Raw genomic sequence first — 20,765 nt, 5'->3', positions numbered from 1 at the left:
GCGCTCTGCCTTGCCCTGCCGCTGCGCTCTGCCTTGCCCTGCCGCTGCGCTCTGCCTTGCCCTGCCGCTGCGCTCTGCCTTGCCCTGCCGCTGCGCTCTGCCTTGCCCTGCCGCTGCGCTCTGCCTTGCGTTCTGACCTGCCGCTGCGCCCTCCTCTGCCCTGCCGCTGCGCCCTCCTCTGCCCTGCCGCTGCGCCCTCCTCTGCCCTGCCGCTGCGCCCTCCTCTGCCCTGCCGCTGCGCCCTCCTCTGCCCTGCCGCTGCGCCCTCCTCTGCCCTGCCGCTGCGCCCTCCTCTGCCCTGCCGCTGCGCCCTCCTCTGCCCTGCCGCTGCGCCCTCCTCTGCCCTGCCGCTGCGCCCTCCTCTGCCCTGCCGCTGCGCCCTCCTCTGCCCTGCCGCTGCGCCCTCCTCTGCCCTGCCGCTGCGCCCTCCTCTGCCCTGCCGCTGCGCCCTCCTCTGCCCTGCCGCTGCGCCCTCCTCTGCCCTGCCGCTGCGCCCTGCCTTGCCCTGCCGCTGCGCCCTGCCTTGCCGCTGCGCCCTGCCTTGCCCTGCCGCTGCGCCCTGCCTTGCCCTGCCGCTGCGCCCTGCCTTGCCCTGCCGCTGCGCCCTGCCTTGCCCTGCCGCTGCGCCCTGCCTTGCCCTCTGCCTTGCCTTGCCGCTGCCCCCTGCCTTGCCTTGCCGCTGCCCCCTGCCTTGCCGCTGCGCCCTGCCTTGCCCTGCCGCTGCCCCCTGCCTTGCCCTGCCGCTGCCCCCTGCCTTGCCCTGCCGCTGCCCCCTGCCTTGCCCTGCCGCTGCCCCCTGCCTTGCCCTGCCGCTGCCCCCTGCCTTGCCCTGCCGCTGCCCCCTGCCTTGCCCTGCCGCTGCCCCCTGCCTTGCCCTGCCGCTGCCCCCTGCCTTGCCCTGCCCCCTGCTTTGCCCTGCCCCCTGCTTTGCCCTGCCCCCTGCTTTGCCCTGCCCCCTGCTTTGCCCTGCCCCCTGCTTTGCCCTGCCCCCTGCTTTGCCCTGCCCCCTGCTTTGCCCTGCCCCCTGCTTTGCCCTGCCCTGCCGCTGTGCCCAACCGGTGCGCCCGCCCGCTGCGCCCTTCCCTGCCGCTGCGCCCTTCCCTGCCGCTGCGCCCTTCCCTGCCTTGCCACTGCTCCCTGCCCTTGCAACCTGCTCTCCTGATGCCCCCTGCCCTGCCCCTGATCTTCTCTCTGCCCTGCGCTACGCTCTGCCCTGCCATTCTCCTGCACCTTTTAACCATTTGATTTAAGATTCACCAGAGCCTTGAATAACTTGAACGAAATTGTTTGGCCTGACAAGAATCTGCATTACTTTGTACATGCTATTATACTGATCTTTACTTTTGCAGAAGCCACTGTTGAGCTGTCTGTTGACACTGTACAGAACAGCTGGAAGGAGGAGCCTGTGACCCCTAAACCTGTTCTGGTGTATCCACCTGATCTGCCTTCTAAAACATTGAAGAAGAGCTATGAGGAGGTGAGCGATTTGACTGTCAAACTCCCAACTTGGCATTTTAAAGTAATGCTAGGCCTGGGTAAAGAACCAGAGGTTACCTAAGCATAGTATTTAATACAAATTTTGACAACATCTCATAGACTGCAGCTATTGTGTTTTTTTTTTTTTAATGCAAGAACTGATCTAGCGAATGGGCAAAAGACTAGGAATGATAATCTGGGCTTGCTTGGTTTCTGTTTCCAGTGTTTTCATTAAAGATTTGAACCTGTCATTATTCCAGCTGTACACTGCTTCAGCTTTATGGTCTACCATATCTTCTGCTTATGTAATCACAAAACGTGTTTTAAAAGCAGTATAGAGAGCTGGGCTGCAACTCTTTGTTGATTTTCTTCCTTAGATCATCTTAATTGGGCGATAGTTGTGTTGGTCCACCTAATAAGTGGTTCTGTTGCTCTTAACCGATTACAATTTAACACATACCTTGCGTCAGATACAGTAATAAAGGATTTTATATTGTAAACCCTTTGACAAATACATTAGGAAGGGTTTGAAAGAGGGTTTCCTTTGTGAACTCAACAATCACCGTATGAAGGGGCTTTGCATTGTTTAACACTGACGGACCTTTTTAATCAGGTTTTTAGGCTAGTTAGGAGGGAGTAAGGTGTGGTTCTCCAGCATTGGATCTTCCTTAGATTCACATTCTTGAATCATTCCAGTTGTGGAGCTGGAGTCCAACGGTAACATTACCATAGCCAAGAGGCTGTAAACAACATCATCTTGAAACAAGCTCTGGGTACATCTCTACAGATAAGTCTATTTGGGATCCATAATATCCCTTTCCAACTTTTTATGGAAGACAAATGCTTGGGAGGCTTGTTCAGGCTGGGTTAGAGCAATTTCTTAATCTTCTGAAAAGTTTTTTAGATCTTGCTTTTCTTGTGAAATAAAAGAGGCCCTATCCTGATGATCTTCACAAGGAATGCATTTGGTGCTTATAGGCGGCTCATACATCCAAAGACTGCAAGATTTGCTGCAAATGTTCAACAAATAATGTTAAAGGAAAATAAGGTTACAACTGTGACTCCAGAAGTGCACGGCAAAGGACCGAATTACCTCAGGTGAAGCTTCTGACATATCTTCTAAACCATCTAAAATAAAGCGCTCCTTCTGAACATAAAACAGTCTTTGAAATTGTTTTTGAGGAGAAAGAACATTAAACACCAAAGGAGACACCTTCTAAACAGTTCAAGAAAATGGAGAAGAAAACTGTTAACAGTGCAGTCCTCCTGAGAGAGTTCATGAGGCAAACAAGCATTTGCAATGCAATAGGTCTCGCATTATAAAAGTGTGAGCAGCTGTCATTGCTAATAATAATGCAACACTAGCTATTGGCTTTGTAAATGATAAATAAATGCCATTATGTGTTTGTTTTATAAAATAGATTAAAAAAGGCATTGTCATGAACAATGCCAATAGCTTAAACTTTTGCAAATGCGAGACCTATTGCATTGCAAATGCTTGTTCTGTGTGCAGCCCTAATTTCCTTTCCTCTGCGTGGGTAAAGACAAGCCAGCCATCTGTTCTGGGAACGTGGTCCTACGTAAACATGTCACCTTGCAGTCAACGTGGCGCTGGCTGGTTCCTGAAGAGCTCTTCTTTGAAAAGCACTCGCTGCTTCTTTAAATGACCAACTTCTTTTCTGCTAATTTTTATAGGTTTAGGGACGTTTCGTAAGAAATACTGTTCTTGTATATTTTTCTCTTTCGAGTTATTGAACCTATTATTATTCAGAGATCTAGGCAAACGTGTACAGACTAATGGAGAATTATGTACTTGGAAGCATCAGTGCTTTAAATGGAAAAAAAAATAAATGCAGGCACTAACTAAATGTAACAGAAGGGGCGAAGCTAAGGGCGTGGCTTGGAGACAAGCAGTTAATTTGATATGTTCTTGGTGTGAAACGGTGCACAATTACGCAGCAACAGTTCTGCTATTTGTAGAGCATTCTTTTTGTCTATGTATTTGTTGTTAAATGCATATAATTGCACAAACATTGCAATGCACACACATTTTTATATTCACTGAATACCAGCGTATGCCCAGGACATTTGACAAACCATGGAAATATTTCTTGATTAAAATATTTTCCCTGATCTTTAAGGTGGAAATGTACCTGGTTAGCTCAAAAAGGCACACAAACCCACACTCTCAGATATTCACCAAGTGGTATGCAAGCAAAATAAGCATACACAGATAAAAGCACAGATACTCACCCAATTATATGCGTTTCCACACAAGCTGGTACAGAAAAACGAAAGGAACAGAGGGCAGAAAGGCACGAAAAACGAGTGGCACAGAGGGCAGAAGGGCACAAAAAAACGAGTGGAACAGAGGGCAGAAAGGCACAAAAAAAAAGAGGGAAACGAGTGGAACAGAGGACAGAAAGGCACAAAAAAAGAGTGGAAAACGAGTGGCACAGAGGGCAGAAAGGCACAAAAAAGAGTGGCGCAGAAGGGCACAAAAGACTAGAGGAGCAGAGGGCAGAAAGGCACACAAAAAACGAGTGGAACAGAGGGCAGAAGGGCACAAAAACGAGTGGAACAGAGGGCAGAAGGGCACAAAAACGAGAGGAGCAGAGGGCAGAAAGGAACAAAAAAAGAGGGAAAACGAGTGTAACCGAGGACAGAAAGGCACAAAAAGAGGTAAAACGAGTGGAACAGAGGGCAGAAAGGCACAAAAAACGAGGAAAAACGAGTGGCACAGAACAAGAGCGCACTGAAGCTGACGAGGAGGGAGTGGGAGGAAGGAGTGGGGGCGGGCGCAGTGGTGCGGGCCGCAGTTGTAAAAGGCAGGGAGAGGGTGAGATCGAGGAAGGGAAAGATAGGAATCAAAGGAAAAAACAAGGGGGTGGCAAATGGTGTGCACTTTGATGTCCTCAGTGGCCCCGCGGCTCACTGAGGACATCAAAGCAAGTGATCAGGCAGTGCTTTTCAGGCTGCCAAATGGTGCGCGCGCCCAGGGCACATGCACTGTATTTGGAGGCCTGAAAAGCACTGTTTGCACTTCCAAAACTCGCTTACTATAAGTCTCGCCAGAGCAGCGCTAAAGCGCTGTCTCCGACGAGACCTAAAAAGGCACAACATCTGTCAATGCCGGGGGGCGCTAGGTGGCGCGCACACGGAATGGCCGCACCGCAGTGAGGCTCCCGCATCCCGGAATAATTATCCTTTAATTATCCTACTCAGCGTGGCATAAGAAGGCTCCCTCAACGGGTAAATGCTAGCATGACCTAAACAAAGACTCGCTGCAAGTTTGGACGGAATCGCGCCGAGGGATCCGAAGTTACTCGGACGAAAAGTTTGACCGAGACGCGACGCTGGAACTCGGAGATTAGCTGAGGCGGATGCTGGGAGTACTTTAGCCCGCGGCTTCACACGTGGAGGTAGGCCGGAAAAAACGGCTGTGACTCAGGCGGCAGAAACTTTTGTATAACGGAGCGGGAAGGTCGGGACCAACCAGTGGGTACCCCGGCAAGGCAAAGGCAACCACTGACTGTGAGCGAGTGTGGCACTGGATGCGTAACAGTAAGTGCCGGCGAGCGGAGGGCTCAGCTCGGGACTGCAGCTGAATAACTGCTGGCGAACAGAGGTGGCTGAGGGCAGAGGGAAGGAATAGCGGATGCTTTTGCCCCCCCCCCCCAGCATAATCGCACAATTAGCAGACCGCCTCGGACACCTGCGGAGACTGATCTATGCGGTCTGTGAGGCCCCGGACTATACCCTAAAGCGCCTGCTGGACTGTGGGGCACTGGAAACTCTGGCATCGAAGGCAAATAGACCACTGCACAACATGACACATAAACTATTGTAAGCGGAGAAGGTGGCTGATAGTACAGCGGGTGGAGCACTGGACTGAGTGTGCAGGGTAGGATCAGCGCCCCCCCCACCAGCCCCCCACCATTCCTGACGAGGACATTATGCGAGTGACCCGACTGGACCGCCAAGCAGTATCGATATTGTGGGGGCGGATGACCTGCCCTGCTTCCAGGCTACAGTGATCGTGACTAACCGACTGAAGGCGATATCCAGAGACTGGCGGGGTGACCAGGTGTGCCTCACGGGGAGGTGTGGGCTCTCCGTGCTGGCAACGGAAGAGGTAGCAGGAAGCCGGCACATAGAGTGCAGCATAGAGAGGCTGAGCTTTGGGAGAAGAAAAGACATACAAACAGGTGACGAGGAGGGCTACATCTTATACTCTCCCTACAAGACAATTGCAGCGACACTATGGGCAAACCTGACACTAAACAGCCGAAACTAAATTTCGAAGGGACGAAACGTGGAGGTCAACCGCTGCAGGCAAGTCAACCTCAAGTGGGACAGAAAGAGGGAAATGAGGGTGCCATAGTGCCGGTTGCGGTCACTCAGAACATTCTCCAGGAGATTCGGCAGGGTTTTGCCACAGTGGTAGAGAAGGTCTACATGTCGACCAGAATGGACGCTATAGTACGCAAACTCGAGGGGCATGAGGAGCGGATCCAGGAAGCCGAAAAGCGTATATCTGAAACGGAGGATGCCGCCGCCAAACACAGCACACAACTTGCTCGAATGGATAATCTATTGCATGTTATTGCTGCAAAGAATGAGGATTTGGAAGCGCGCAGTCGACACAATCATGTCCGCATACTGGGTATTCCGGAATCCACCAATGTTGGGAAGATGGAGATATATGTAGAGAAGCTACTGTTGTCCACTGTAGGGGAAGAGGCGTTTTCTAGCCAGTTCATAGTGGAGCGCGCCCACCGCTCACTGGGGCCCAGACCGAAGCCAGGTGCTAGTCCGCGTCCCATAATTGCGAGACTTCTGAACTACAGGGACCGGGATGTGGCTCTACAAGCAGCCAGAGGGAAACAGTCCATGGCATATGAAGGTAATTCCTTTACGATATATCCTGACTTCACGCCTGTTAGAATCCGGGGTCTCTGGTTGGCGCAGGTATGCACTTGCGACAAGCAGGGACCCTTTCCTCTAAGTCAGGGCGTCGGATTACCTCTTTAAAAATAACCCCTGCTCACCCTCTAGGTAACGTGGCGCGAGCAGTCAGGCTAGATTTCCAGAGGGCATTAGGTTAAGCGTTCAAGATATCTCACACAATAATCACCACCCCACCACACAAAGACACAAGGCTGTATTTATATCCAAATTAAATTCTTTATGTAGAAGATTTCTTCAGGCAGGTTGTCAAAATACAGTTCTCTTGCTTAAATAATGTTCCAGTTACTTGTAAATGCTTTCAGGCAGTCCACAGATGTTAAAATGGCAAAATTCTACTTAAAATAGCTTCTTTAGAGGTTCTGTGTGCTTCGTAGCGCCTTGCGTACGCCTCGTACAAGGTTTTGGACGTCACTTGCCGTTTCTCACACTTCTCGCGTGAGCACGCGTACTCTGGACGTGAACCGTACGGACCGTACCTTCGTTGGTACGCGTCGTACACGTCCGGTACGCCTCTTGCCAAACCTCACGCTTCTCGCGTGAGCAACGTGTTATACTTTCAATGCAATACGGCTCGTACTTCTCCGGAGCGCTTCGGACAGCTGGTACGATGGTTGCCAAAGCTCCCGCCTCACGCATGAACAACGTAGCGGGTCTCCAAAGTCAGTACGGTGCGAACAAAGCCACGGACGGGTCGCAGTCCAGCGCGCTCTCACACAGTACCTTAATTCTTGTACCAGGACGATCGCAGCAGCTTCAGGGGTCCCTGCAGGAGCGTCCCACGTCGTCCCTCTGTGGTAGTGGGCGGCGGTGCTTCGTGGGGTGCTTCAGGACGGTCTCGACCACACGATCACGGGCAGAAGCAGGAGGGGCAGCTCGGGGGCTTCATGTAGGGGACACACAGTGCGTCGCAGGTCTTCACAGGAGCTTCTACGGCCAGGGGGGTCACGGAGGCTCAGCGCTTGGAGCCTGATCAGTCTCTCTCTTCACGATGCGAGCTACGGCTCGGGGGGGGCAGGTGCTTGCGGTGCTTGGACCAGCGAGACAGGTCTTTGCGGTGCTCGCAGTAGCCCCGGTGGCAGATGTCGCGGTGCTCAGATGAGGGGCACAAAGTTCTGTAGTAGGGGATCTCTGTGTATAGTCATAATCTATGAATAATCCCCGCCCATGTGCGGGGACCCCGGAGCAATCAAAAATATCTCTTAAGCTGTCCCGCATTTGCAAACCTGCAAAGACACTTAAGAGACAGACAAAATAATACAGCCTAATCACAACAAGGCTGCACTGGCCAGCACTTCCTCTGAAGTGAACACAAAAGCCAAAATAAAGTTTAAATGTCATTTTTATTCACATCTGACATCCTCCTTTATTACCACACACTCCCTTCACCAAAATCCCTTTAAACAATAGAGAGGAAGGGGTGGACAGACAAGCCCTTTAGGCTGTCATTATGTGTCTGCTAAAGGGATACCGTGCCTTTAAGAAACTCTCCAGAGACCCCCGGTATCCCAGGATGCACAGCCAACACAAGTTACTTTCAGTTCTTTTTGAAGGTGGATAACAACAGGCCTGATACTATCAGGTTACTCCACCGGGGAGGAGGGAGGGTCGCTTATGACTATAACAGAGATACCCCTACTACAGAACTGGAGTTACAGGTAAGAAACTACTCCTTCTGTAGTAGGGGATCTCTGTGTATAGTCATAATCTATGAATAGAATGGCAAGCCCATCCCAACCAACAAGCAGCGGTGGAGTAAGCCCAACCACCAACAAATCACTGTGCAAACAAATTCCTCAGCGAAGCCTGTCCAACCTGCGCATCTGCCCTAGCATCAGAATCCAGGCAGTAATGCTTCGTAAACGTATGGACCGACTTCCAGGTGGCAGCCTTACAAATGTCAGCAATGGGAACATTCCTAAGCAAAGCTGTAGTAGCAGCCTTGCCTCTAGTCGAATGTGCCGTAGGCTTACCCCCCAATGTCTTATTAGCTTTTTGGTAACAAAGCTGAATACAGGAAACAATCCATCTGGAAATGGACTGTTTTGAGGTAGCTAAACCAGTTCTTACCGAACCATAATTAACAAACAGTTGATCCGACCTGCGGATATCTTTTGTCTTATCCAGGTAGAATTTCAGTACCCTACGTACATCAAGTGAATGCAGAGACCTCTCCGCCGGAGAGGAAGGATGCTGAAAAAACGTAGGCAAAGTTATCATTTGATTTACATGGAAATCTGATATCACCTTAGGCAAAAATTTAGGATGGGTACGCATCACTACTTTAGAAGCATGGAAAACAGTATACGGCTCTTGACAACACAGAGCCTGAATCTCACTCACCCTCTTGGCCGATGTAATGGCCACAAGGAAGGCAGCCTTCCAAGACAAATGCTGCAACGAAGCCTTATGGATAGGCTCAAAAGGCTCCCTCATCAATCTAGATAACACCACATTCAATTCCCATGGTGGAGAAGGTCTCCTAACAGGGGGAAACACCTTACGCAAACCCTCCAAAAAATCCTTAATCACAGGGATTTGAAAAAATGAGGTTTGAGAAGGGCCTTTCCTATACGCAGTCAGAGCTGCGAGATGAACCTTAATAGACTGAAAATTAAGCCCAGATTGAGCTAACTGCAGCAGATAAGGCAAAATAACATCTTCTTTACAGGATGTAGGGTCAAAGTCCTTTGCCTTGCACCATAAGCAGAATCTCTTCCACTTATGGGCGTAAGAAGTCCTCGTAGACGGTCTCTTCGCCTCTTTCAAGATCTCCATACAGTCCTGAGGTAGGTTCAAGTGTCCATACTGTACTAGCTCAGGAGCCATGCTGCCAAACTCAAGGACGAGAGATTGGGGTGAACCATCTGCCCTCCGAACTTCGTGAGAAGGTCCGGCCGACACGGCAGGCGTCTGTGTGGCAGAACAGACCGGTGAAGAAGGTCGGTGAACCACCATTGCCTCGGCAACTCCGGAGCAATCAGGATCATTCTGGCTCTGGATTGCGACAGCTTGATCAGCACCGCCGGGATCAGGGGAATGGGTGGAAAGGCGTAGAGAAAGCTGTTGGACCAGCTGATCCATAGGGCATTCCCCAGCGTCCCTGGTTGGTAGTACCTGGACGCGAAGTCGCAGCATTTGCTGTTTTCTGCCGTAGCGAACAGATCTATATCCGGAGTGCCCCACTCTGCGAAGACGTCTCTTAGCACGTCGTCGTTTAGCACCCACTCGTGGTTTTCTTGAACGAGCCTGCTGAGCGCGTCTGCTTGGGCATTCTGCACCCCCGGCAGATGGGTCGCCGTGATCGTCAGGTTCCTGGCCACCAGCCAGTTCCAGATCGCCTGTGCCTCCCGAGACAGGGTGCGTGAACGTGAGCCCCCCTGCTTGTTGAGGTAATACATGGTCGTAGTATTGTCCGTCTGAACCAGCAGGGAGTTCGTCCTGAAGGAGGGATGGAACGCCTTCAAGGCCAAGTGTACCGCTCTGAGTTCCAAAAAGTTGATATGGTAAGTCGTCTCCATCTGCGACCATATCCCCTGAATCTTAAGAGGGCCCGAATGCGCTCCCCAGCCCTGGAGAGACGCATCGGTCACTATGGTCTGGACCGGAATATCCTTGTGAAAAGGAGTCCCCTTGCAGACATTCCCTGGGGCACACCACCATTTCAGAGACTGCCGAGCGTGTTGAGACAACTGGATCTTGTCCTCCCAACGCCCCCGCCTCTGGTCCCATTGATCCTCCAGACATTCCTGTAGGGGCCTCATATGCAGACGTGCATTGGGGGTGAGAAAGATGCAAGAAGCCATCAACCCCAGTAAGGAAGACACCGTCCTCACCGTAGGAGAGCGGGCTGAGATGAGATGCCGAGCCTTCCCACGGATTGATAAGCGTCTCTACTCCGAAGGACACACGCTTGCGGTCAAAGTATTGACCGAAGCCCCCAAGTACTGGAGACACTGCACAGGGACCGGCACTGACTTCGTCATGTTGATGTGCAGCCCCAGTCGATGAAGCAAAGCCGCCGTCCTGTTGAAATGGCACTGGGCTTCCTGGTAAGTGAACGCTTTGATCAACTAATCGTCCAGGTATGGATACACAAACACCTTGGTCTTCCGCAGGTGTGCCGCGACCACTGCCATGCACTTGGAGAACGTCCTTGGTGCAGACTTCAGGCCAAACGGGAGTACTGAATACTGGTAATGGTTGTTGCCTACCAGAAACCTCAGGCACTTGCGATGCTTTGGTGCGATCGGCACATGAAAGTAAGCGTCCTGCAGATCTATGGCGCACAGCCAGTCTCCTCGATGCAACTGAGGGTAAATCTGATGCAGGGACAACATACGAAACTTTTCTCTGCGGATCCACTTGTTTGCTTGACGCAGATCCAGAATAGGCCTGAACTCGTTCTTGTCCTTTTTTCTTACGAGAAAGAACCGTGAGTAGAGACCTCTTCCTTTTTGCTTCAAAGGAACCGCTTCTATCGCCCTCTTTTTTAACAGAACGTCCGCCTCCCGCTGGAGCTCCCTCACCATGTAGGAGGAGCGCACTGGTGGAATCTGTGGAGGCGGGCTGGTGAAACGAAGACAGTAACCATTGCAAACAATATTCAGCACCCACTTGTCCTGCGTTATTGTCCTCCACTCTGCCAGGTAGTGTTGAATACTTCCCCCCCACCGGAGCGGGTAACGGATGAGGGGGAAGTAACTTTTCAGGGCTTCGACCCGGCCGGGCCTTTGTTCCCCGACGAGGACTGATGCTGTCCTCTGCCCCTCTGGCGCTTCTGAAAGGACTGCCTCGGGAACTGCTGTTGTTGCTGGGGCTGTTGTTGGTGGCCCGACTGACGCCCTTGACCTCTCTTCTTGGCGTAGCGCCTGCCCGAGGATCGGAAGGACCTCCTCTGCTCCTTGGGCCTCTCCAGCCCCACCGCCTTCAGGGTTTCCGCCTCAGCCTTCAGGCGGGCCATCTCGTCATCCGCATGCGACCCGAACAGCGTCGTGCCAGAGAACGGTAAATTGGCGATCTTCTGCTGCGCTTCAGGCTTGAGCGGTGTCAGCCGCAGCCAGGAATGCCTCCTCATGTGTATGCCGTGGCAGTACCCATGGGCCGCCAGCAACGACACATCCCCCGCCGCACTGATGATCTGATTAGAGACCATCATGCCCTCGTTCAGCACCTCCTGAAAGTCCTCCCTCTTGTCTCTAGGCAGGGAGGCAGCGAACTGTTGCAGGGAGTCCCAAAGGGACCTGTCATAGCGACCCAACAGAGCGGAGGCGCTAGCGGCCTTCATCGTAGTGGCCGACGTGGAGCACATCCTCCTCCCCAAGGAGTCCATTTTGCGACTCTCCTTATCCGGAGGAGCCGTGGACGAAGGCGTCGTAGAGTGTTGTTTACGAGCCGGCCGCCACGATAACAGAGTCCGAGGGAGGATCCACCCTGAGGAACGCCGGGTCCGAGTCAGGAGCCCTGTACTTTTTCAGCAGTCTCGAGGGCGCCGGTTTCACCACGGCCGGCGTCAAGAACACCTCCATTGCAGGTTCCTCCAACCCCGGAACCAATGGGAGGAGGGGGCACGACAGATGAGCCTTATGCAAGTTTTCAAAGATCACAGAAGTAGTGGGAATAGGGGTAGTGACTGATATCCCCAACTTCGCCGCCCCTCTCATCAGCACCTCCTGGAACGTGGCAATGTCATCCACCGGCGAGACGCGGGTAGGAGGCGTCTCCGACAGCGAGGGAGAAAACCGTCCAGTCCCAGAGGAGTTCGTGCCCCTCGAGCCTCTGGAACGAGACCGATACCTCCGTCGTCCATGCCCAGAGCGAGTGGACGATCTGCGCCTACTCCGTGATCGCCTGCGAGGGCGAGATCTCTGCCTGCGAGGAGCCCTCTGGGGCGGAGGCGGCGGCTGCGGTGGAGATGCAGGCCGCTGAGGCACGGGCAGAGGAAGAGGAGGAGGAGGAGGAGGAGGAGGAGGAGGAGGAAGATCAGGCGCCGGTGGAGGAGCCGGTGGAAGATCGGGCGCAGGAGGCAGAGGCGGCTGCTGAGGACGCAGCGGGGACAGATGTTCCGAAGCCCCATCACTCCTTGCAGGAGAGCCCGCAGCAGAACTGTCCGGGCTCGCGGCCACTCTCCTCTTCTTGGCGGGCCTGTCCCGCGTGGAAGCCACCGACGGGGAATGTCCGCGTATCCCCGACTGGAGATCGTAATCACGGAGGACGTGTTCCCCGATGACGTCGAACTGTACGTCGACCTCGTCCGGCGTCTCTTCGCCCTCGACGTCGAACGCCGTCTCGCAGCCGAGCGTCCTCTCGATGTCGAACCATGCCTCCTCGACGTCGAACCATGCCTCCTCGACGTCGAACCATGCCTCCTCGACGTCGAACCATGCCTCCTCGACGTCGAACCATGCCTCCTCGACGTCGAACCATGCCTCCTCGACGTCGACCGATGCCTCGACCTCCGTCGCCGCGGCGTCGACTTCTGCCTCGACGTCGCCTTCTGGTGCTTCGACGTCGAACGCTGGTGTCTCGACGTCTACGTCCGGTGCCTCGACGGCGTCCGGTGCCTCGACGGCGACCTGTGCCTCGACGGCGACCTGTGCCTCGACGGCGACCTGTGCCTCGACGGAGATCTTCTCCCCCTGGACGGCGGGCGCCGGGATCTCGGCGTCGACTCCGTCAGCGTCGAGCCGTGGGTCGACGGCGAAGGTGGCGAGTGAAGTCTTCCATGGGGCTCGGTACGACGCCGATGGGGTGTCGACGTCGACCGCGACACCTGCGACGGCGACCCGGTCCCGGGTCTCGCCGGCCCCTCTCTCGACGTCGAACGCTGAGGCTGCCGCGACCCAGAGCCCTGGATCGACGGCGAACATACCGGTGCCTTCTCCCTCGCCGTCGACGTCGTCGCCGAACGCGACCTACCAGCCGGTAGGCGCCGTTTCTGCTCCCTGCTCTGCCCGGAGATCCCTCCAGGGGCTGAAGCATGGGCGGGGGAGGGAGAATGAGACCCTCCATGCCCCGAAGTCCCACCGGTCCTCTGCTGCTCCTGTCCCTGAAGGCGAATCTTCTCCCTGTCCCTTAGGGTCCTTTTTGAAAAGGTTTTACAGATGGCACATGTAGCTGGGACATGTGAGGACGACAAGCAGAGGATACAAACATCATGTGGGTCCGTCTTGGCCTTTTTCCTCCCACACTCAGGGCAGTTATCGAACAAAGCCATGCTAAGAGTGGGCCAAAACTGCTCCAGATTGCAGGCAGTAGTTGACAAAGGCTCTAGACGTCGAATGAAAACACTATTTCTCCTAAAAATCCAATTTTAATCAAATAAACCACCCAAAAGGGTAGAGCTCAAGCTCCAGGGTCCTGCTAGCAGGAGCCGGAAAAAAGAACTGAAAGTAACTTGTGTTGGCTGTGCATCCTGGGATACCGGGGGTCTCTGGAGAGTTTCTTAAAGGCACGGTATCCCTTTAGCAGACACATAATGACAGCCTATAGGGCTTGTCTGTCCACCCCTTCCTCTCTATTGTTTAAAGGGATTTTGGTGAAGGGAGTGTGTGGTAATAAAGGAGGATGTCAGATGTGAATAAAAATGACATTTAAACTTTATTTTGGCTTTTGTGTTCACTTCAGAGGAAGTGCTGGCCAGTGCAGCCTTGTTGTGATTAGGCTGTATTATTTTGTCTGTCTCTTAAGTGTCTTTGCAGGTTTGCAAATGCGGGACAGCTTAAGAGATATTTTTGATTGCTCCGGGGTCCCCGCACATGGGCGGGGATTATTCATAGATTATGACTATACACAGAGATCCCCTACTACAGAACTGGTAGCTGTGACTGCTTTTCAGCTAGTGTTAGATCGCTTCCCACACCATTAATATATGGGACATGCTTTCCTCTTCCCTCCCAGACATCGGGTTCCTGACGGAAACATAGATTAAGCCCACTTCAAATCCTGCGATAGCTACAGCCCTACCCAATGGCTATCACATCCAGAAGCTCGACAGACCACTAAAAACAGGGGGTGGGGTAGCGATCATTTATAAAGATCCCATAAAAGTTACAATTTTAGATCAACTAAGCAATGATAATATAGAAATTCTTGTTTTCAGAATTGATCTACATGGGCAACTCAGTTGGAAAGTTGCCCTTGTATATCGCCCTCCAGGACCACTCCTCGATTCAGTCACCAAGCTCATGGACCTAATCTCCCCCAATGTCATCTCATCCAAAAATGTCTTGCTTCTCGGAGATCTAATATACACAGCGAAAACCCTAACGATCCTGACGCTTCCTCTCTCCTGACGGAGCTTGGGACTCTTGAATTGACCAAAATTAATAAAGAACCGACTCATACAGGACACACGCTAGATTTAGCCCTCACAAATTCGCCTAACATCTTTTGTGGAACAACCTACCCTCTTACATGGTCAAACCACTCTAAAATTGAATTTTGCATTACAGGACTTGAAGAGCAGAATATCCAAAAGTGTCACACTCCCAGGAAAAATAGACAGTGGCATAAACTGACCTCCACTCTATTCCAAGACACTTTTGTTACACCACAGTACACCGACTCGGACAGTGTTGAATCTCGCGTCAGAGCCCTTCAGGAAAATATAGTATCCACAATAAATACGCTGATACCCTTGATAACACATTGTGCGGCCCCTAAAAGCCCACAGACACCTTTGTACACTACCAATCTCAGAACCGAAAAAAGCCAATGCAAGAAATTAAAATGACATTGGCGGCGCACACATGATCATCACGACAGAGAAAGGTTTAAATCTGCCCTCTCCAAATACCACAGCAATTTAAAAACAGATAGAAAAATGCATATTGCTAACCTACTCGATCAGGCAGATAACTCCTCCATAGCATTATTCCAGGTCCTCAACACATTCACCAACCCTAAAGGGAGCACTTGCACTGTGCCCTGAGCAGCTAACACCAACAAAACACAATGAGGCACATCAGCAAAAAGTGGAAGGGAAACTCACGCCAAGGTGCCAGGTCTAACAACGCCCATAGTGCAAGAGGAGCGGCGTAAGTTTATGGACGTCAAAGCTAAACTACGTAAGGCGCAAATAGATTATGCACTGTTATACCCAGTGCGGCTAAGAGTAACACACCAAGGTAAACAACACTTCTTTACCACACCGAATCAGGTGGAATATTTCCTTAAACAAGTGAAAAAAGCAACGCGTAATGGTGGAGGTCGCTCGTCGACGCAACATGCAGAGACAGATGGTATCGGTGAAGAAGCTCCATGAACTGCCGCCAAAAGGCCCAGCTGGGTTTACTGGGATTCGAGACTATATTACTGTCGGCCGCGTCAGGTCGGGCGGCTGAGGTTCCGAATTGTTGTGGGTTGAGTGCACACTATTGAGTAAATAATATGACCCACCGGGTGCCCTCTGGCTCCTAGGCTTTGACTGCTTGCCGGGAGAACCTAGTGGGGTGAGAGGTGTTTGTGTAGCCACCTAAAGAAAGCCCCCTGCGGGTATTACCCCAGGGCAAGCAATCACGCACCTAGAAGGGGTTGCTGTGATACCTTTAGTTACTTGTTGGAATTGGGCGGGATGGGGAGGGAATACATCGCTGGCAAGTTGGGGGAGCTTCAGTGGGAGGGGGTGGGGGTTATTGAGGGGACTGTTGATTTATATTTGTTTTATTCCCAACTGAATAGGAAGGGGAATGGAATGTACGTACGAAGAGATCAATCAGACGTGAAGCATCTTACATTCTTTGTGATATTGGGCAGTATGGTAGCGTATAAACTAGTCTACAATGTTTGGGTAATGCACCTGGACATATGGGGCACTCAGGGGTATGGCTGAGGGAGAAACTAGCTACTTGTACATACTTACGTGGAATGTTAGAGGACTAGGGGACGCGCGAAAAAGGCGTCAAGTGTTAGCTTATTTGGACAGGCACCACACACACATTGCAATGCTACAGGAAACACACTTTTCTCCCCAGGGAAACAGCAGGTTTGCGAGCAATTGGTCAGACCACAGGGTATTCTCCTCCTATTCCTCCTATGCGCGTGGTACGGCAATACTTATAAAGAAACAGGTGCCTTTTCAACTTGGAGGGAAGATGGAGGACTTACAAGGCCGTTTTTGTCTAATGTGGGGGAGGCTAGGTTCGATATCGGTTACACTGGCGTGTTATGGGCCTAATGTGGATGATCCCGATTTCTTCTCCTCACTATGGGCCAAGATTTTTGAAGTGGGCTCCCAGCATATCATTTGGGGGGGAGACTTTAACGTTACTTATAACCCGAGCCGGGATAGATCTCACCCTGCCCCGCACCACTACACTAAGGCGGCTGGAATAATTGGGGACATCATTCAGACATATCAGTTTGTAGATGCCTGGAGACACATGCACTCAGCCTCACAAGAAGGCACGCACTACACGGCGCGGGCACATTCCTGGGCGAGACTCGATTATTGACTAGTGTCGAAAGGTCTGGGACCTGCGATAGCCCAGGTACAACATCTAGCAAGAACGTATTCGGATCATGCCCCGGTGAAGCTTGCGTTGTCGTCACCGGACCTTAAAATACCGCGTCGTAACTGGCGGATGCAGGCTACCATGTTGCTGGGTGTGGTGTTCCAGGAGGAACTGGGGGAGGAGGTGCGAGACTTCTTCATCCGCAATAAAGGCTCTGTAGACAGTGTAGAAACCATATGGGAAGCCTTTAAAGTAACAATTCGAGGGTTTTGCATAGCCAAGGGGTTTGGGGTGCTAAGAGACACAGTCAAGTCACTGCAAAAACTGGAAGGGGAACTGAAATTGATAGAAGCCGAAATGGCACTAACCTCGCCAGCTGAAGCGCAGGTGCGTTTTCGGGATACGCTTACGGAGTACATGGCCACAGTGGAAAGGGAAGCACACATCCGGGGGAAACACTGGAAAGCCCGTAGTTATGGCGAAGGCGAGAGACCTGGGAGGGTGCTGGCGAATTTAATTAGAAAGCCTCGGTATACCAACTATATTTTAGAAGTGGAAGATCAGGAGGGAGCGGTTTGTCGGGACACAGCTAATATACTTAGAGTGTTCACAAAACACTACGGGCAGTTGTACACCACCCATAGAAGAGATGAGCTGGGCCTAGAGGGCTTTTTGGGAGATGTAACGCTGGGATGGCTCAGTGATACGCAATGAGAGTTTTTGTGCGCTCTCTTTGATTTAGATGAAGTGAGAGAAGCAATTATGGGCATGCAATCAGGTAAGGCCACGGGGATGGATGGCATCCCAATAGAATTCTATAAAACATATATAGACATTATGGCCCCTGTTCTACGGGAAGTATTCGAGGAGTCGCTAGAGATTGGCTGCCTCCTGCGTCAATGAGGGAGGCGCTTATGATCTCACTACTGAAGCCAGGAAAATCGCCGCGATCATATGTCTCCTATAGGCCACTCTCTCTTCTGAATTGTGATGCAAAAATATTAGCCTAATTGATTGCTAATCGCTTAAGGCTGCTGCTTGACAAATTGATACTCCCGGACCAGTCTGGCTTTGTGCCCGGCAGAGCCACATCCCACAACTTACGGACGCTATTCGCGGTCCTTAACAATGTCTCACCTAGTTTACCGAAGGCAGCAGTTTTTTTTGGACGCCACCAAAGACTAAATGGGCACACATCAGCACCGCTGTCCATTACGAGGGGAACTCGGCAGGGATGCCCACTCTCTCTGTTGCTCTTTGCCATAGCCATGGAGCCGCTAGCGGCAAAATTGAGGCAACATCATCAAGATAGGGCGTTGCGGTGCAATCTGCGACAGATCCTGATCTCGCTGTATGCGGATGATATCGCGCTGTATATCCGGAAGCCGCAGTAAAACTTAAACCCAATCCTGAGAGAATTTATTGTGTTTGGGAAATTGTCCGAAATTAGCATCAACTGAGGTAAATCGTTTATATTTCCATTGACGCTGGCAACTCGCAGATTTTCACTCGATTATCCTCTGGAGTGGTGTGAAGAGGACCTGTGCTATCTGGGGGTTCGAGTGACAGGAGACAGAGACGAACTAATGCGGCTAAACTATGGTACCGCAAGAACGCGAATAGCGGACTGCGTGACCCGATGGATCACCCTGCCTCTATCGATGGCGGGACAGGTGTCTCTGATTAAAATGGTGATCCTGCCCCAACTACTTTACCTATTCCTTAACATTCCTTTTTACCCGGGGGAACACTTCTTCAAGACGCTAAGGGCAGAGTTGACACGATTAGCCTGGGGTGGCCGACAACCTCGGTTGCACTGGAATGTACTCACGAGACCATACTCGCAGGGGGGGTTTGGTGTACCTGATTTTGAGATATATTACTTGAGCGCACAGGCTCACTATGCTTGGTACTGGGTGATGCAACCCAGGTATATGCCGCAGGTAGCAGCGGAGCACTGGCTGGCGCATCCGATCCCCTTAGATGGCGCGCTTTTTGCACCGGTGACACCTAGGGATAGGAGACAAACAACAGTTACTTGCACGATCAGTGCTTGGCGTAGGATTGAGCGCCTCATGGGAGCTCCCATGCCATATGCGACCACTTTGCCTCTTGCCTTTCATCCGAATATGCCTCTGTTACAAGAGAAGCTGTTTCATCAGTTCAAAGACCGAGCACATATAGCGACATGGGGGTGATTTATATCAAGAGGGAAATTGCGCTCAGCAGAGCAGATGTTACAAGGCCTACAGCAGACCCCAATGGATAGGTTTCTATTTGTCAGATTGAGGCAAGGAATACGTAAACTCACTCCGAATTTCCCAGAGGAACCTTAGGCGCTGGCCCCACTGCGAGTAATGCTTAAATGCAAAACGGCTACACGACTGGTCTCCTTAATATATAGAACAGTGCACACACACAGGGAATATGCAGACCCACTCTCAAGGACGCGTTGGGACCAAGAACTGGGCATGACGCTATTGGATGAACAATGGGAATATTGCTGCCTGCAAACTGAAAGAGTGACAGCCAGCAGCAGACTCCGTATGATACATTATAAATACTTACATAGACTATACTATACGCCGGCTAAGCTGTATCGTTTCCACTTACGAGATACAGACCGTTGTGACAGATGTAGAGCGCCTGAAGCAGATTTTTTACATTTAGCGTGGGGGTGCCCTGGGGTGAATGAATACTGGTGCCAAGCCTTTGAAGCATTGTCCCATATGACACATACACCCATCGACCCCACGCCGCTAACGGCACTACTTGGTTATGTTAAACCGATACAGACGGCACATCGGAAGTATGTTGCAACGGCGCTCTTAATGGCAAAGAGGAGGGTGGCCTGTCGGGGTAGAGGGAGAGCCCCAAAATTCAAGGAGTGGGTTGCCGATCTAGTGACATGCCAAGAGCAACTTATGCTGTATTCGGAGCTCTTGCCTAGGGCCTCCAGACCTCGGAATATATGGGCCCCATTAACATGCTATCTGCTTGAACATCCGATAGAAGATATAGAGCCGGAGCGCGAAAGAAATGCACACTAGGGGGAAGGAAATGGGAGAGTTGGGATAGCAGGTTGCTCATACTGTATAATTAGAATATAACTAAGTAAGGACTTACTAGGACGCCACAAGGTATCGAATGTTGCAGGGGGTTAATTGAGGGAAGATTGGAAACCGATGGGAGATCATGCTAACGGACGGTGAATACATGGGAGGGGGGGGGGGATAGAGGCGAAGAAGGCCACGACTTGATCTTCGATGAGTACCACTGTGTTACGATAGGGACTAGATGTAAAGGGAGGCTTTGGTGTTTTATTATATATACTGTACGCATAAGTATACTAATGACTTGTCTGAAAACTATACACAATTGTTGATAATATTGTTTGTATAAAACTAATAAAAAGATGTTTAAAAAAAAAAAACATCTGTCAATGCCTTCTATGCCAAAAATATCAGACACTCTCTCATTCCCATATTCTGAGAAATTGAATCTGCGCTTTTCTCCATCGATCTTCCGGTCGCAGTCAACAAGAATAGCATTGTTGATGCAGGCCTTGTTGATGATGAAGACTCCCACAATATCCGCTCCTTCAACAACTGTATCATCAACAACCATACCGTCAATGGCTGTACCCTACCAGAAGAAACCGATGAAGCCATCAGCTTTGGCATCTTTAACTTTAGTTTCAGAGATGGCAACTCTGTTTCTTGAATGTATATCATCAAGGCAAGATACTACTGTGGCCTCCATCTGTTTGATGTAGCCTACTATCCTACACAACTAAAGGTTAAATGGCAGAATTATGATGAGGTAGAAACTCCGTCCCTCTCTCAGCAGAAACAGATCACCAATATG

At 51.4% G+C, this 20,765-nt stretch overlaps 1 protein-coding gene across 2 annotated transcripts in view; it reads left to right on the top strand.

The window, feature by feature from the left end:
- The window catches only part of SNX1 (sorting nexin 1), a 732,138-nt gene that overhangs the window by 125,403 nt on the left and 585,970 nt on the right, over positions 1-20,765 (top strand). For both annotated transcript variants that reach the window (XM_085643997.1, XM_085643996.1), the window contains exon 3: positions 1,350-1,477. In XM_085643997.1, the coding sequence (XP_085500123.1) occupies positions 1,350-1,477 (128 nt within the window). The remainder of the gene's footprint in view (positions 1-1,349; positions 1,478-20,765) is intronic.

This window comes from Triturus cristatus, chromosome 3_1 (assembly GCF_964204655.1).
Source record: "Triturus cristatus chromosome 3_1, aTriCri1.1, whole genome shotgun sequence".
NCBI lineage: Eukaryota > Metazoa > Chordata > Amphibia > Caudata > Salamandridae > Triturus > Triturus cristatus.
Note: the sequence above shows the minus strand (reverse complement) of the source record. Positions and strands in the feature narration are given on the sequence as shown.